At 43.1% G+C, this 19,136-nt stretch overlaps 1 protein-coding gene across 1 annotated transcript in view; it reads right to left on the bottom strand.

The window, feature by feature from the left end:
• The window catches only part of LOC129332203 (gamma-aminobutyric acid receptor subunit pi-like), a 64,821-nt gene that overhangs the window by 30,732 nt on the left and 14,953 nt on the right, over positions 1-19,136 (bottom strand). Inside the window, exons 3-5 of the mRNA XM_054983140.1 lie at positions 12,418-12,485; positions 11,533-11,750; positions 9,318-9,400 (exon numbers count right to left, since the gene is read on the bottom strand). Coding sequence (XP_054839115.1) covers positions 9,318-9,400; positions 11,533-11,750; positions 12,418-12,485 — 369 coding nt within the window. The remainder of the gene's footprint in view (positions 1-9,317; positions 9,401-11,532; positions 11,751-12,417; positions 12,486-19,136) is intronic.

Raw genomic sequence — 19,136 nt, 5'->3', positions numbered from 1 at the left:
ACTCTAAACTGTGTTCTGATTAATCTCTTCAGCTTTCTACATTCCTCATCATACCAATTATTACCCCTTAAATTAGGTGCAACATTTTCTTGCTTAATAACCCTCTTATCTACATAGAAGAAAGACGACAAACTCCTCATCAACGTTCTATAATATTCCAAGCCTCCTTGCGTTTCATCTGAATGGCAGTGTTGTGCCCAGCATATATCAGGCTTTCCTTGATTAAGCAATTCAGCTATCTGGGACTCGATCTCATGGGACCATTTGATAGATTTCTTGAAAAGGGTCCGATCTTGGGGGGCCATAGTGATATAGGTGGACATATCCATCTGCTGAGGTGTGAATTCAAGAATCAAAGGGAGGTGATCTCCCCCAAGATATTCACCTACTTCCACATTGGTGGTTAAGGAATGTAAGCTTGGGGATGCCAATAAATGGTCAACTACGCTTAGACCATTAGAGGTAATGCAGGTGAAACAACCTGATCGCTTAGGGTTGACAGTACCATTCAAAAGCACCAGATTTAACGTGACCGCCAGTGAGGCCAGATACTTGCCGGCTGAGTTAATTTTGCGATCTCTAGAACATCTGGAAAACCAGGGAGATGGAAGAACTAAATCAGATGAGCCCAGCACCTTTGAAAGCAAGGCCTCATCATTACCTCCTATTCGTGCGTTAAAGTCTCCTGACAATATAACCAACGCTTTAAGGTATTTGGTAAGTGAATGTCCCACTTGGTCAGTAAAATCTTCCCAGAGTGACTGGGCTTTAGAATCCTCTTCTACTGGTGGAATATACGCTGTGAGAATCAGGAGAGGCTCTACTAAGTAGTTAGTCCATATACAAACAGCTAACAACAAGGGTGAAACCATGATTATTTCGCTCTTAGTCAATTTCAGGTCCCTAGAAACAAGGCAAGCGAGGCCGGCTTTAGGTCGGCCTTTACCCCTGCTTTTTATTGCAGGGGCCGAGAAGGACCAATAATTTGGCAAACTAATTTGATCGAGGACCCATGTCTCCTGTACAGTTATTATATGGAAATGACCTAACACTCTCAGGATGTGAGGGTCACTACACTTGCTTTTCCAACCATTTACATTCCATGACAGGAGTCTAATAACATTAGAACTGACTAGTCAATTATGTCCAATATCCTGGGATCCCTCTGAAGTGGTATTTCTTGAAATGACTTCCTTAGCAGTCGAAGAGATGATCTCGATTTCCTCTGAGATCTGCTCCTCCAACACACATCCATTTTTCCGCATGTAGGCACTCCTTCCGGGGAGGGTTTCCACCCTTAATTGTCTATTTGGTGCAGGTTGTAAGATTGAAACTTGCTCGGCTGCATCAGCTAGTTCATCCGCTAGGGATTTTGAATCCATTAAAGACGATGGGTTTTTATTAGAGTATATAGAATGCAGAAGTAAGGAGTCTAGCTCGTAATCAACCAGTGGTAATTCTGATGTTTCAGCTAACTCGTTCTTACTTTGACAAGTTTTTTCCAAACTGATTGGCACAGTCAAACGAGAAGCGTGTTTCTTGTTAGAATTTGCTGCCAGGGTTGGTAGCACCACTAGACTCTCTGGAGACTCTTCTACTGCCATAACACTGGAGGATTCATGAAGGGAACCGGCTGTTTGAAATTCTGTGGACTTATTCAGGCTAAGTTTAGATTGATCCTTTTCCTCCTGAGAACAGGAGGAGGTACTAGGCTGAGGGGAGCACATTAAGAGGGCATTGCCGCACCGTTCTTGCGTAATCTTGTTAGTATCGCTTCTACAGAGAGGCTTCGATCTTCCCCCTGTGTTATGCGGGGAAGCCTGTTTTATAGTCTTTAGGGGTGACAACTTAGTAGCAGATTTTATAGGTGTTTGAAGCTGAAAGCGACTGGCTAAATGTCCAGGATGTGCTGGTACAATATTTCCCGCGATTGGTAAACCATTGCTATTAGTTGAGTGGGGGTTCGTTCTTTTTTTGCACATTGAATGCAGCCTGTTATCTTTGAACACCCTTGTGACATAAATTTGAAACCTTTCGAGATGCTTACGGCTATCCAAAAGCCGAAAGTAGGTTTTTTTCTGTTTCAGCGTTACAATCACCCTCTTGTAGAATTGATTACTTGGAAGCCAGAAGCATTGACTCAAGTTCACCTTTAAACAATCCCTTTGCAGTATCTGGTTAAGTGAGCTTTCAACTGCTCTCTTATTGCCCCAACGACCATAATTAATTCTTAGATGTCCTATGCAGAAAGCCAACTGATTGTTTTGCAGAATTCGGCTACTCATACCATGGGAAGAGAGAGGTTGGGAGTCTTCTAGTTCCTTAATATCTGTGTTGTTTGTAGGGCTCACATAAGTTAACTTCGTAGAGGTGGAATGAGAACTCTCTCTCTGCGCCTGTAAGTTTTGCAGCTTCCCGGAGAAAAGTTCAACTGCTTCTTTCAGTTTGTTTACCTTAAGGTTAATCTCATCTATCTTAGTATACAGGATTATCAGAGTATCAGCAATGAGGGCAGTTTCTTTAGAAAGAATGTTTCCCTTACTTGCCCTCTTCAGATGCTCAATTGTATTCAGCGGCTCCTGAGACGCCACGGGTGAGCTCTGTTGCTCTAAATCACTTTCCTGAGCGGAGGTGTTATGTTGCAAGGAGGCATATCTGTTTGAAGACAGTAGCTGGCTTAAATCCTTAGTTAAAATATTTTCTTCTTCTTTTTCCTTTATAAAATTGTCCATTCTCATTTGCTTACCAGCCTTGGAGGCAGAATGTTCCGGGGATGGTCGGCGTCTTCGCTTCTTAGCTGCCATGCTGAAGACTCCTTACTTTAATTAGTTTCTTAAAATACTCTCCGCTAGGGAGGTCAAGGTTAAAATACAAAGTCCACAGCTGTAAATTATAGATAAAAAGCTGCTACTAGTTAAAATAGCAATAAAATAAAGATAAAACGAGGAGCCTCCTGCGGCACATCTTACTCCTCCACCATCTTCCCGGACCCATAAATAAATATTAAAATGCTATTCCATATACAATAAAATTTCTCGATTGGCAGAATAAATATTAAAATACAGCATTTTAGACACAGGGCTTGGCTCTTGCATCATGCCCTGCGCCACACTTATGAGCTCCTGCATGGGTGGTGGAAGGTCTTCAGTGGTATGGCTGGCGAGAGGACAGCCTAGCCCCCACCAAATGCCCGGTGGAACATCTCCGTCTTGCAGGCCCGGCGGAAAGATAACAAATCCTGCCGGGCCCTAGTTTCCTCAGACAGAGAGTTCCACCAGGTCGGAGCAAGGACTGAAAAGGCCCTGGCTCTGGTAGAGGCCAGACGGACCTCCCTGGGGCCAGAGACCATCAGCAACTGCTTATTAGCTGATCAAAGCGACCTCCGGGGAGCATATGGGGCGAGGCGGTCCCAAAGGTATGCTTTTGGCTACCAGGCAAATTTAGATTCACACACAATCTGAAGTCTTTTCTCTTTAGAACACTTCTTGAAAAAGGGCAAAGGTAAATGTCATCCTGTAAGAAGCAGCCTGAAGCCAAGTAATTGGCTAGTTCATTCCGAGCAGTATGTATGACATCCAGCCCAAAGTCCCCCACACAATAAGTTTAGATCCAGTCAACTTTTCTGCTCAGCCATCTCCCGTTTCGCCTTATATTACAGGTTTCTGTCCCACGTGACTTTTGTACATGCAGGTCCCAAGATTGTCAGCACAGCCTTTTTGGGTGGTCAAAGAGAGCCCTTACTTTCTTTTTTACCAGCAAACAAACTGACTGTACCCTTCCAACCCAATGCTGCATAGCCCTCATTGCTCCCTTAGTGTCACAAAGGGTCATAATGCTGCTCTGACAGCAGAAACCACAAGTAGCTGGATCCCTTTGCTATGTGCATTTGAAAACTACAGCAGCCTCCACATGAACTCGGCTTTAGATCTATTAACCCTCGACAGTTTTAGTTTTCCCCTCCTCTCCTTTAGGTTCTTCTTGTCTCAGTTCTCTTTTTCCTTCGTCAATTTCCCCAAGCCTGTAAATAAAGACACTTAAAGCAAAATGATGAAGCCCTTTCAAGGCTTCAAGGACTTAACTGGCCATTTGCACAGGCAAAAATCTAAACACATGTAAAAGCTGCTTAATGTACCGTTCTATTTTCTCCATACATCCTTCTTTCCGATTGCTGTTTTTCTGTCTATTCTATTGCTTACTCTGCAGCCTTTTTGGAAGCAATTTGCTTCTGGGCTCTCTGCCCATTAGCTTTCTCCCAGGACCTCTTCCAAATCCTCAGACTACCCCCACAAAGCTAATTCTATCCCCAAGGCTTGTGTGATGTTTCAGTCCTTGCTGAGTAACAACTTTCCCTTCCTTCACAGAAGCTGACTGAAAACATGCTGGCATCTCTGTTCTCTGAACAGTAATGATATTTGTGAAGACTCTATGTCCTTATACAGCTCAGCCAATCAGTGTCAGAGGCTTCATTGCCCAAAACATAATGTAACGTGGATCAGCAAAGCCCTGAATATTAGAAGTCATCAAAGAGTTTGCCTGAATGGAAAACTCTTTCAATTTAGTTTGGGTGAAGCTGCACTGATGTTGCACCTACAAGGTCTGAGGCCATGAAATATGCATTAAAGTTGTGATTTCCCACATCTATAATGCAGGGGGTGTTGAGACAGGCTGGGCATGGCACTATGTGACTTCAGGAAGGTTCATTCCATTCTTCTTAAAACTGCCCTTGCCAACGTACCCTTCAGCTATAGCCCTCAACACAATTAGCAGCAACATACGGGGTTTCCTTCCAAAGCAAAACCTGCCTGTGCAGTGCATTTTCTCCCACCCTTCCTTTAAGAAGTTCAGAGAAGCATACATAGCTCTCCCTTTTCCATTTTATCGTCACAATAACCTGTGCTAGGCTGCATGACTGGCCCAAGGTTACCCAAGCAGCTTCATGGCAGAGCAGGGGTAGGAAGGAACACTTGTCTCCTGGGTGCCCGTTGCAGCCTCCATGGTAAAGAGCTCTATTAAACAGTTGCTTGAAGTAACAAAGTGTAAAGTGTGTGGAATTTTCAGATAAATTCATTGTCAGGAGTCGTCATTTCAGAATGCTGCTGTCATAATAACAGTTGCTATTACAACTAGAGATGGGCACGATCCAAAAAAAAAATACCGATTAAGCCGTTTGTAGATCCAGGCTGCTGCCGAACCCAGGCCACCGATTCTAACTGATCAAGTCCCATTTCCTATCCAGAATCGGGAAGGCCAAAGCGGGAGGGTGCCCCGCTGTTTCCAGGGATATAGGAATGGTGGTTGGTGGCAGCGGCCGCCAGGCCTGGCGGGCAGGGGGAGGGAGGGGACATTCACATACACACACACTTAGAGTAGAGGGGGGGAGTTTTTAACCCGGCAACGAGCTGCCTCCCCTCAGGGAGGGGACATTCCCAGGGCCGGATCTACGGTTGCCAGCGCCCAGGGCAACTGTAGTCAGGCTCCTGCACGTGCGCGCTCCTGGGTCGCCCCCCGCCCACGCAGCAAGCCGGCTGTCCCGGTGCGCTGTGGAGCTAGTGGCAGCATGAGTGGCTCGGCGGCTGCCTGCGGCGTTCACCTGCCCCGCAAGACAAGGGGTGGCCAGCTTGCCCGCGCGCCCCTTGTCCTGGGGAAAGACGAACGGCATGGGCAGCCTCCCAGCCTCCAGCGTTGCCCTTTGCTTTTCCCCAGGACAAGGGGCGGCCGGCTTGCCTGCGCGCCCCTTGTCTTGGGGAAAGATGAATGGCACGGGAGGCCTCCCAGCCTCCTGCACTGCCTTTTGCCTTTCCTTTGTGCCCATGGCTTCAGAACACCCCCTTTCCCCTCCCTCCCCTGGGTTGCTGCTCCGTGGTTGGAAGGAAGCCTGCTAATCAAGGAAAGCTGGGCTTCCATTCGTGTTTTGAGGGCAACAGAAGGAGGGCAAACACAGCTCATTCCCCTGGCTCCGTTGCCCCGGGAATAAATTACTGGCGCCAGAGTGTCTGCAATTCCGAACAGAAACCGATATATCCGATCAAGTCCCAAACAAGCAAACCCCCAACTGCTGGATCGGTTGCCGTGGACGGAACCAATTAGCTGAGTCACGATGGCGCAAACGCCAAAATCGGGGTTTTTTTGAAATCGTAATTCAGATCGTGCCCATGTCTAATTACAACCAAGGCTGCAATTTAGAAAGTGTTTACTAAGTAGTAAGTCCTACAGAATTCAGTGGCCTTAAGGGTCACTAAAATAGCCTGTAAACTGATTATAAAGTTGTTTCTAATCGGGAGTTATTTAGCAATATTATTTGTTTTCCGCCAAATGTGCACATTATTTCCATATAATGATTTCCTTAGTGCTGGAAATCCTATCCATTCATATTAATGTTTTGACAGATGCACATTGATATTCAAAGCATAACTCTAGAAGACAGCACTTGTTTACCCAACAACTGTTCAAACCAAATGAGGAAAAAATGCTTCAGTGTACACCCTCCCCTTTTAAAACAGAGACAGCGGCGCATTAGAGACCAGTTCAGTTATTTCTTATTTCATCTCTCCATCTTAAGCCATCACAAACTAAGCAACAAATGTCATGGACTATTTTAGATGGCATTATTGCTTTCCTTTCATTCATATCAAGAGACACCGGTATGCTTTTTGAATGACATGGTATAATTCATTTACAGATGAATGGGAATTTTTCTCTAGGCCGAACTGTGAGTTATGGAAGGAAATGCATGTCATTATTTGTTTAGAACATTTTTATGCTGCTTCTTTAGCATCCTGCTTGATGTCGCTTACATCTGAAAACCACATTATAAAAACATAAACCATTAGACATAAGCAGCATAAAAACTATCCATAACACAGAAGCAGACCATTTAGAAAACTAGTAAGATAAGACTCTTTAATTAAAAGCCTGGGTAAAAAGATGGGCTGTTGCCTGGCACCTAAAAAGAAAGAACCAGTAGATGCCTACAGGTTCTGCGGCCCCAAGCCATTTAAGGCCTTGACTTGGGCTTGGAAACAGATGAGTAGCCGGTGCACATCTTTCAACACAGGCATGATGCAATCTGTGTAACCAGCCCCTGACAGCAGCCTGGCCACTGCATTTTGGGGAAACCGAAGTTTCCTGACCACTTTCAAATTTAAAAAATACCAGGTTCTGCTGTTTATTCTGGTTAGGAGAAATTATTGATGGAAACTCGCTGTACACAAACTAATTCAATAGTAAGTGTAGTTACTTTTGAGATATGAAGGATCTTCATATTTTTCATGGGGGCAATCCACCAAACTCTGCTTCTATGTAAGCCCCACTGGATAAATGCAGGTTGAAAAGGTTAAATATTTAGTAGATTTAATTCTCCCAGATCCCATTAAATGACACATGATAGTCCTTCTCAGGGGTCATTTTGTAGAAAAATAGCTGCAGAAACTCATTAGCATAACTCATTAGCATATGCCATGCCCCCTGACCTCACCTATCCTGGCTGTTTTGGACCCAATCCTGGTCATTCAAGGCTAAAATTGGGCCCAAAATGGCAAAAAGGGGCTGAAAATGGCCCCAAAGGGGCCCAAAATGGTCAGAATTGGGCAGCTGCTGAGCAGGAGAGTGATCCACCACCTGTAAGAGGCCCGATCCTGGGGTTTTTGGGCCCAATCCAGGCCAAAATGGTCCCCAAATGGCCAAAAACCAGGTGGGCGGGGCCACCTGACATGTGACCTCTTTGGAGAACTACCAGAACTGCGTTCCTGCGTGTTCCCCCTCAAAATGAGCCCTGGTCCTTCCGCACAAAGGTTCTCCCAATCATTTCAACAGAGGAAATAAACCCTGTGGTGCCAAGTAACGCACAATTTCTTTGCATTAAAAAAAATAACACTGAAAAATGGATTTAATTAGATTTATAAAACTGACAAAAGATCATTAAACAACTGAACAGAACTATACAGTTTTGAAAAGTTATTTAGTGAACAATGGGATCAGTATCTGGGAGCTGAAATACATCTTCTGTCAGTTTGTCTCTTTTCTAGTTGTTTCTTATTCTGTACATTCTTTATATCACACCTAGATGGCAGCGGCCATTATGTTCGCATTCCTTGGAGATGCGCTCAATTCTGCTGTAGGAGTTCCAGTGTTTATTAGGAGTTTCTAAAGAGTATAACAGGGCAAATTCTCTGAGAAAAAGGAAAGACATGTTTGCCTAATTTTTAAAAATGAATTTGTGGTTTTATGTAAAGAATTGTGCAATTGAGTTTTGCTTGCATGAACGGTGGCAGAAGTTAAGCCTAAAATGGGACGTTCTGATAGTGTCTGCCTCGACACTTGCCCCACTGAAAACGTGATTGTTAATACAAAACTAGGACAGAGCTTGACAGAAGGCGGTTTCCTGGCCGGAAGCACATTCCCCTCCCCCTTCAGAAGCCACTGAGAAAAAGGACCGGAGATCTTCTTGACTAGGGCTATAATTCTGCGCAGTGTTAAGACTGATTACATCCAAGGACTAATGGGATTCATGCTGCCTGAAAGCACAGTATTGCAGCCAGAAACTGCACTAGTAAATACTTTGTTCCTGAAAAATAAAACTGAAATTTGAGTACTGAGCCTCCCCAGGATAAGACACACAGAAATGTTCATTTATCTGTAACAAAATATACATATCAGGGAGGGCATGCGCAAATGAGCAAGGAAAAGTTCTTCTGTTCTAATTATTTCTTCACCTACTTTCTCCAAGACACTCTAAGACTTAAATTCTTCCCCTGCTAGATTTTTCCTTAAGACTCTGATATCTAGAAATTTCAAACACATGTGTAACTGTGGATGAGTATATTTTGTTTTCCCATTAGTACAGAACTCCCCACAGAGGTGCTCTCAGGCCCAGCTGTTACTAATGCACTGTGGCTGATACTGAAAAGCTGCTCCTGTGGGGTCAGAATTCCATGATGCAATGGCAAGGTATGTGAGTGGCAACCACACAGGTTGCCCGGATATCACTGGTTACTTCCCACAACAACTCCAGTGACCTCAATGCATGTGCAGTAGTGGCACAGGCAATAATCAAGGAACCCATGTGGTTGTTTACACATATATTACTGCTTCAGTGTGAAGCCCTGACCACAGAGAAGCTGTTTTCATCTGCAATACCCCAACACTAATTCATTAATTACTCCCACTTGATTATGGTGTGGACATGCAGGATCCTAACCTATAGCAACCTCTGTTTAATGATGAATCCATTCTTTCAATGACAATCCATTCTTTCAGAGACAATAACAACATGACAATCTTCTTACTTTTTATATTATATAAGCACTAAAGTCACTTACAGCTTTCCAGTTGCAAAGTGCATGTCTGTTTGTCCATAGGGTATTTCGTCAAATCCATACTACATGTAACTGTTGTTGTTATCCTTTAAAAGCAAAATACAGATGGTTACAATCTATGTGGTTCTTATTTGAGCTTTTTTTCAAAAGTCAAAATAAAAGACTAGGGGGAAAAAATAGCACATGTTATCTATGAAAAGAAAGCTGTAAGGACCCAGAATTACTATTGTCCCCTCTCCTATGCATCGAGCTTGGCAAATTCTACTGCTAATAATAATAATATCAAGACTGTTTATACAGCTGTAAACCAGACTTTATGTTAATAACCGAGAGATATCCCTGTACCTTCAGACTGTACACACTGCATTGTGATGACTTTTGACTATATATTATGGTGATACCTAGAGGTGGACACGAACAGCAATATGAACCAAAAAAAGCCACAAACAGCCCGATCAGCTATTCCCGAGCAAGCTGTTCATGAGGCCCCATTCCCAACAAACATGTGTTTGTTCCAAGCCCTGTTCGTGGTGTTCATCAGCCGTTCATCAAGCCAGACAGTCTGGCGCCTTTCAATCAGTTCCCTTGGTAACAGTAGGCACGGACTTTCTGAACTCTGTCTGAACTCCTCTTGCCCTGGAAACCCCAATCTAAGCCCAGGGGCACTTCACCCCCGACTGATTGCAGCCTGCCAGGGTTTAAGTTTCCCTCTCCCTGCTGCTGCGCAGTGCAGGAAGAGGAACATTTAATCCCCCACTCAGCTGCTTGTCAAGGAAACCCTTGACAAGCAGCTGAGTGCAACCTGCCAGGGTGAAATGCCCTTCTCCCTGCTGCTGCACAGCAGCAGGGAGAGGGGCACTTCACTCCTGACTCAGCCGCTTGTCAGGGGTTTCCTGACAAAGTCTCTCCCCCTCCCTCCAGCTGGCTGGAAGGAGGGAGACTTTGACGGGAAGGAGGTTCCCCATGCCCTTTGCAAACGGTGCAGGGAACTTTCTTCCCTTCCAAGTCTCCCCCTCCCTCCCACGAACAGCCAATCACGAACATGTTTGTGAAGAGGGTCATGTTCGTGGTTGTTCGTGGATGGCAACAAACAACGAACATCGTGTTCATTTTTTTCCCTGTTCATGCCCATCTCTAGTGATACCACCAGATGAAAACAATTGGGCATGGCAAAGAAAGCTACAAAGGGCGTGAATTCATACATACAAGGACTTAGGAAGAAAACACAGGAATCTTGTTTGCTGTGTCAAAATCTGCAGCTGCCTGGCAGGGCATCCCATGTTGTAGAGAGAACAGAAACTCTTGGGAGGTGGGAAAGTCTTGCTTACATTTGCTTCCCACAGCACTGCCTACAATTTTCTACTATTGCTTTACGTGAAATAGTGGAGATTTTTAATATCAGAGATTTTAAAAAATAATTTTATTTTGATGAACCATTACATTTTCATATTCAGAGGCTGAAACGAGATTAGGCATTTGCTTCGCTTGTAGTGCAATTCTATCTCTAGGAGTTATTCCAGCCTAGGTTCGCTGAAATCAATGAGCTTAGACTTGAGTAACTGCACAGGATTGCACGGATAATTTCTGCTGTTCCCCTTCCTAAGACTGAAGGTAAGGTTCTTTTTAACTACATTGTGAATGATAGTGTGAGTAGATACTTGCAAGCTTTAGTTAGCTGCCCAAAGACCTAGCTTTTAAATAATTTTTTCCAGGGAGAATGTGAATATGTGTGAAAGTATCTGTCCATAAACTGGGATTCACACAGCAAAAATATGAGCTTTTGAATGTTTGCCACAGACTCACACAGTATGTGTACGTATGGGTGACAGATACTAGGTATGTGTTAGGGATATGGTAAGTGTTCATGTATACATATTCATATACATATGCTCACTACAGCTCTTTCACAACCAGGCTTCCCATTAATATAAATGGAGGGCAGCAGCTCCGCCTGTGCATTTGTTTGCTATGCCCACATGTACACCGAATTGATCGGGGCAGTGCTTACAAAAGGGCAGGGGGTCCACTTGCACATTGGATACCATGCTTGGAAAACAGCTAAATCAGGGAAATTATTAATCTAGAATCATAAAATGAAGTGTGATGACATATCTGATGCAAGAGAAGTGGACTGTGTTCGGTAATGGCCATTACACTTAAAAATCAGTCTTAGAAACTCTTTTGGAAAAGCACAGTGACTTATCCACAGTGAACGTACCGTATGGCATAAAGGACCGTTCCATTGGGGTATATTCTTATTAGACGGTTTTCAACAGTAATATCATGAAGGAAAGACTTTTTTGAGTCCACTATAAAGGTGTCTGGTACCCAAAGCATTTCTACAAGACGACCATCTAAGCTTAAGCTCTTGTTACCATCAAAACAAAGGCGATCATCAGTCCATCGCTGTCTTAGGAATATAGTAGCTGTATAATCCTGGGAACACAAAGCAACATTTTTCAAAAATATGGAACCTAAGAAGTTATCCATTTTTGATGTGTTAGAAACAACAATTTACTTAGCAATTGGAGCAGATTTGGAAGTGATTGTTTAACATTTGTTTCAGCAAAATGCATGGTCACCTCCGCATCTGGTTGGTGGCGCAGAATCGTCATATTGAAAGGGGAAAGTTGTACAATGAATTTTTCCAGGCTATATGACCAATTCAAGCTATGCATCTCCTCTTTGCAGGTTTTCCTATGGCCATGACTAAGGAACATGTTATAAATACACAAGAGACATGCACTCCTTTGGCTGCAGGAGAGCTTCATGTCTAAAGCAACTTTCAAAATAGATTGCAATGGAGAAGAAAACAGCAACCCTTATTGCCACATTTGTGTCCTCAAATTGCGCTCTTCCTTCCATTCTTCTTTCTATCGTGTCATGATATTTTGTTCTTTTCAGTATTCAGAGAATCTTAATTCACTTTCAAAAAAGGGAGTCTAAACTCCTATGCTAAAGGAGAAAAGGATGGAAACATTTAGAAATATCTGCTTCAAAGAGAGGCAGGGGGAGAGAAGAAATAAAGATATAAAGAAAAGAACATAAAGCTCCTTGCTTTCATAAGATGAATCAGGAATAAGAAAAACATAAAATACTATACCATGTTTATTTCTGATATTGTATCGATGCTTGCTATATCCATACTCATTCCTACTGAGACAGGGCCATCTGAAACAGATTTATAAACATACACAATCAAATTAATTCAGGGCCTGTTGTAAATAGTTTTATGTACTTGTTTTTAGTGTTCATGATTCATGACAGCGAGTAATTTTAATCTAACCTTTATGTCATGTTAAACTGGATTAACTTGGGTTGTTACTATACTTGCAAGTTTCCCACAGGAACAAATGGCAGCAGCTCCATGGAGTGATCTCAGGAGATGAAAATGGCACCAGGGTGGGGGGAGGTGAAGCCAAAGTCCATGCTCCCCACAGTCCAGAGAACTGGGCCTGCATGAGTCTAGAAGGTACAGAGCTCCCATCTCACACGTAATATATATGAAATTGTACGAACTGGCCCACAGATGACTTCACAAAGACTGGTCAATGAAGTAGTTGAGGAAGAACCACTGCTTGGTGATAGAGGATATGCTTTGCAGGTACAAGGTCCCAGGGACAATTCTTGTATCTCCAGTTAAAAGGTCCTCAAGGAGCCTGGCTGAGTAGGACATCTGATTGGAGCACTGCTGGACTAGCTAAGGCAGTTATGGACTAGATGAGGCAGTGGTCTGATCCAGTATAAGGCAGCTTCTCATGTTCATCAATCATTCTATTACAGATCATACTGCTTTTATGACCAGCTTGTAGCAGCAACTGAAGATGGCATTACATTACAGTGTTTAATGACCAGGGGGTGTAAAAGGGTGGCAGTGTATTTTCCAGTTGGAAGTTTACAATGCCCACAAGACTAGAGATTTGCACTTTGGTTCAGAATTTGGATTAAAATACCAAATTTTGGCTGATTCAGTAAAATCCAAGCATTCCAAGTAAAAAATCAGGTATTCCAAATTTTTACCGAATAAAAAAAATTGGTAAAATTCAGCTATTGTTTTCTATGGGAAGATCACTCTGGGAGCAATCCAGTGGGCTGGAGAAGTCATTTTTCAACCAAATATCACCAAATTTGGAGGGAACCTACCCCTGCCTGTTCTCTAAAGACTCCCAATGTTTCATGAAGATTGTCCCTGGGGGCCAATTTTATGGGCCCCCACCCACTCTGCATTATTCCCTATGGGTAAAAAAAATCTGGGGGCTAGGAGTGGCATTTTTCATTAAAACATCACCAATTTTTCAGGGGACCTATTTCTGAATGTCCTCTAAAGACCCCCCCATGTTTTAGGAAGATTGGACCCTGGGGACGAATTCTATGAGCTCCTGAACATGATGCCCCCAGCTACTCCACTGTTTCCTATGGGGAAAAAGTCAAAGCTGACTCCCATTGCATAAACACACTGGGGCCATGGCCAAGGCACACTCTCAAACACAATCTGAGCTCATCACATTATCTATGTAATGTTGGTCTCCTTGCTTCACTTTGGTTCTGGGAGGATTCATTCCTGTGCTTCAGTTTGCCTCTGTTGGGCTAAGTTGCAACAGGGTCCCTTGCTTCTGTTTGGTTTGGGTGGAATAGATGTGATTCTCTGATGTGATGGCAGTCAGTTCTGAGGGGATTCAATTCCTGTGCTTCAGTTTGGTTCTATTGGGCTTTCTTGGGGATGAGTTTAGCATTTGTGACTGTGCCTTGGGTTTACCGATGAGGGGGGGCGGGCGGTGCATACCCCAGCACAAGACCTTACACACAATTTAATCCAAATAACAATTTGGGATTCAATTTACTATACCCAATAACTGTGTACTTAGCTGCTTTCTGAACCTTGCTCCAGGATTTCCCTAATCCATTTTTAAACATCTGATCGCCTAATGCTACAGCAGGTTAAATGAGATTTTAAAAAATAAAGCAAGACTTTCAGTGCACTTTGTGGGATATGAAAGATCATTTCTGAAGAGATTTCTGAGGCAGATAAAGACTGGTAACAGAAGTGTCAGTGCAAAGTGCACAACTGGGATGTTTCTTTCTATACTTCAGCCATTTCTTTGGTGATGTTTCCTTAATAGGAAACTATTCAGAAATCATTGTACTGTAAGTTCTTTTTTATTATCAAAAAGACCAATAAAACCAGGCCAATTAATCAAGATCTTTAAAAATATTTATGTTACTTTACTCTGATTTAAATATTGCATTTATTTAGACAATGTCTATCCTGTCTTTCTGCATAAATATACTCACAGTAACTTAAAGTCTTAATACAAAATGGTTGTTGTGGGTTTTCCGGGCTGTATTGCCGTGGTCTTGGCATTGTGGTTCCTGACGTTTCGCCAGCAGCTGTGGCTGGCATCTTCAGAGGTGTAGCACCAAAAGACAGAGATCTCTCAGAGATCTCTCAGTGTCACTCATCTTCAGAGGTGTAGCACCAAAAGACAGAGATCTCTCAGTGTCACTGAGAGATCTCTGTCTTTTGGTGCTACACCTCTGAAGATGCCAGCCACAGCTGCTGGCGAAATGTCAGGAACTACAATGCCAAGACCACGGCAATACAGCCCGGAAAACCCACAACAACCATTGTTCTCCGGCCGTGAAAGCCTTCGACAATACATCTTAATACAAAAGTTTAAAAGACTAAAAATGAACATAAAACAATAAAACCACAATATGAAGAGAGTCAGTGTTATGTAGTGGTTAGAGTGCCAGACTAGGTTCTCAGCAAACCAGGTTCAAATTCCCATTCTGCTATGAAAGCTCACTGGGTGGCTGTGGGCTGGTCACTCTCTCTCAGCCTTACCTCCCTCACAGGGAGCAGGGGAATGATGTAAGCCACTTTGGATGCCCATTCAGGAGAAAAGCAGGGTATTAAAAAATAAAATAAACTGGCAGCAATAAAAATGAATAACATGGCAGTATACAGATCAGTTCAGCAACAATCATAAAAATCAAAACAAACGGCAGCAATAAAGGTCAGCCGTAAACATCTAAAGTCTTGAGGAGGATAACCTGATTTTCCTTGTGCCCCTGTTCTAGCTACCTTTCAGATTCCAATTCTGCTTTATGCAATGGTTCTGTTCTCTTAGCCAGATCCCTGGTGCGTCTGCATAGGCTGCTGAAGGTGTTTCAGAATTATTGTATTTGTAAGGGTTTGACAATTAATTATAAAAAAATCTGAAGTTATTTTTTCCCAAGATCCCCTTGGATTAAGCAATTGTCTTAGAAGCTAAACAATCAATCAATTGAGCAGGTATCCTAGTTTTGCTATCTAGGCATTCTCTCTCATGGAGGGTTCATAAAGAGTACATCCTCCTCTCTGCGGTCATTTCTGCAGTGGCTATTTCTTTCTTACTTTTGGGGGGCAGTTTGTTCCTGTAGCAATTCAAGTTTTTATGGCTACAGTGTTGTCATGGCTTTTATATGGGACAGCCATTTGGATTACCAGAGCAACCAGATTTGCCCCAAACCAGCAAGACAGACCTGCTGGTCGAAGCAGTCTGGATTCCAGCATCCTTATCTGATCCATATTCAACTGACTGGGTGCAGTTTTCAATGGGGATATTTATTTATTTAGGACAGATAGGACAGGACAGGAATGTGCTTCCCCCTATAGGGCCACTAATTGTTATTTGTGACCAGCTGTATGTAAATAAAGTGGGACTTTTCCTTAAAAGCCCACATTTACTGCTGATCTTTTCCTTTCATGTCTGTTTTAGACAACTAGATTTAACTAATTCCCTGAGACTTTGCTTTGTATTTCTGTCCCTTTCAAGTTTCAAGCAGTCCAGTTTTGCAAGCAAGAAGGATGCAGAACGATGCAACCTTCAGCCTTCCTAGATGTAACACTGCAGAAAGAAAGCTTCCCTGCTAGAACACCTGGTTCCTCAAACGCCAGCTGCAGTGGAATTGCTTCTGGGTCTATCATGTGATCAGTCTGCAGATGAGCTACCCAATTCACTGTGTTTGCAAGAAAGGAAAGGCTTCTGAAAATGAATCACACTGATCCACCATAAATCAGGAAGAAGAGATGCTCTTCAAGCCTACCCAACTGAACTGTGGCAAATTGTATGCAAAACTTGGGAGTAGGAAGATTGAAGAAAAAAAGCAATGCTCTATGAATCCATTGGAGATGATGCTAATGTAACACTATTCAGGGTTAAGGATTGGAACTGATCTAATTAGGGCTCTGAAAGAGGGTTTCAGAGTTTATTTCAACAATGGTTGGACATACGAACATGCCTGGCTAAAGGATACTAAGGGACTATTACCATGCAAGAAGGAAAAAGGAAGTTATAAACCTGATTGTTTACTTCTGGGCAATGTCACTTCAGTTGTCAGCTGAAGAGATGTTCCTGAGCGTTTAAATTTTTTTTTTAAAGAGTTTGGTGTAGTGGTTAAGAGCAGCAGGATTCTAATCTGCAGAACCGGATTTGATTCCCCACTCCTCCGCCTGAAGCCAGCTGGATGATCTTGGGTCAGTCACAGCTCTTCCAGAGCTCTCTCAGCCCCACCCACCTCTCAGGGTGGTTGTCGTGAGGATAATAATAACACACTTTGTAAACTGCTGAGTGTGGCATTAAGTTGTCCTGAAGGGCGATATATAAATCGAATGTTGTTGTTGTTAGTATTATTATTATCTCCCACCAGGGCTTTTTTTCTGGGAAAAGAGGTGGTGGAACTCTCAAGAGGGAAATGAGGGGAACTGAGGGGGGGAGCCACCAGACAAGTGAGTATTTTCGGGAGGTGCCAGAACTTGGTTCCACCGAGTTCCCGCTGAAAAAAAGCCCTGTCTCCCACCTTTTTTATGTATTTGAGGTGTACTACAGTAAGGACTTTTTAAAAAAATCACAACAAACCACAACACTATGAAAATCCAAGTAATAATAAAACACGAACTCAAGAAAAACAAAAGCCTCATGCAAAATAGCAGGCTGCTCAGTAAGAGTTCTCTCATACCTTCCTACCCAGGGTCTCTGTAACCAGGTGGACACACACATCATGTTAAGCTCTTATGTTAGACAAGAGTGAAAGAACAGGGTCTTCTGAAAAGGTGCTGGCAGTGTTTGCTGAAGATTCCAAAAGGACAGAGGCCTGAGGAAGTCTATCTGTGATCAAAAGAAATACTTTTTTCACTTGCCACTATCTTCTGTTCCTCCCTGTGGACTTCATTCTCTCAATTCCACAGCATGTGCATTCCCTACCATTTTTCATTTCTTGTCTCATTCTGCAGTTTTAGAGTCATATGACTTCCCCTGTCTATCTGCTTTCTTGAATAAGCTGCTGCCTGCACTGCAGTGCTAAGTAGACGTTCAGGGTATGACCCTTAATGGTTGACTGTTAACCACGATTACTAAATGGGCCCCTGTGTTCAGAGGCAGTACACCCCTGAATGCCAGGTGCTGAGGGTGGGTGGAGGGCAACAACAAATGGAGGCTTTGGCCTTTGTGCTGTGCTTGAAGGCTTTTCAGAGCCATATGACTGACTGCAAGAAACAGGCTGCTGGATGAGATAGTCCTTTGCTCTGACAGCATATGAGTCTTCGTAAATTCTTACACATTACCAAGTCAGATAAAAACAGATACCAATTGCATAATTCTTCCATCTTGTAATAAAGCTGGTCAGAACTTGGAGAAATTTGATCAAACGATACTTCAGCTGGCATGAAGGAATTTATTTAATGTAGCTCCTCCTTCCCTCCAATAGTTGGCAACAAAGAATTCTTGCCTTTTTCTCCTCTGGAAGTCCACTGGGCAAAGCCAATAAAGAATAAGGGTTTACCATCATTAAGATCTGAATGCTTTTCAAGAAATACTGGATTGACACATATGAACAGAATTATCATCTTTTTCCTGTCTTAGTTTAAGCTCAGCAATAGAAAATAAGTTTTAGACAGAAAAAAAACCCAAGACCTATAATTTACAGCAGCTCATCTAGAACACTGACCTAATTTACTAGTCAAAGGCTGCATATTACCACATTCAGATATTTCAGTAAGTGCAGCACTCTAATAAAACGGATGCTGAATGGCAGCACCAGGGGGTGGGGGGATGGTGGAACTTGTGCAAATAGGAACAATGAAGTAAAGATGATAATAACAACAAGTGTCTGTAACTGAAAAATTATAATCTTTGTCATATACTTTTACAGTACATAGAGGGGCCGTCCCACTGCTGCTGTGCCCTCTAGAGGGGCAAGCAGGCTCACCTGGCCATCCTGCCGCCCTCCATAGGGGCATGTGGGCTCACCTAGCTGTCCTGCTGCAGCACCCTTTGGAGGCCACATTGGCCATGACACACTTTTTATCCTGGTGACCCTACACAGGTGCATCAGGATAAAAAGTGTGTTGTCGCCAATCCAGCTTGCCTTTTATATAGAAAGATAGCTACAAATCTATGAATGAGTCACAAGGACTAATGCCAGAGATATTGCACTATAAGCAGAACTTTCATATATTTTTTTTCATAAAGTTCACACCTTCAACTGTGAGTCATCGAGTCTCTTACCCTGCAATTTCCTCTTGATATGAAATTTCCAGGGCTCAGTTTTTTCACATCATTATGGAAACATCTAAGAGCAAGCCCATCTCCCTACACACACAGACACAACCCTGGTAGAGCCACAACATGTTACTAATTGTGCCAATGAGCACAAGAGGCCCTCTGCAGAGAATAACAACTCATGGTCTCTCCCAGTCTACACTGCAGAAAGTTCATGAGGAGGGGGATAACAAAAGTGCCATCCCTAGAGAAGAGTTGTATTCAGCTTTGCTTCTCCTTT

Source organism: Eublepharis macularius, chromosome 6 (genome assembly GCF_028583425.1).
Source record: "Eublepharis macularius isolate TG4126 chromosome 6, MPM_Emac_v1.0, whole genome shotgun sequence".
NCBI classification, from domain to species: domain Eukaryota; kingdom Metazoa; phylum Chordata; class Lepidosauria; order Squamata; family Eublepharidae; genus Eublepharis; species Eublepharis macularius.
The sequence above is the reverse complement of the archived record's forward strand: the minus strand, read 5'-3'. Positions and strand labels throughout refer to the sequence as shown.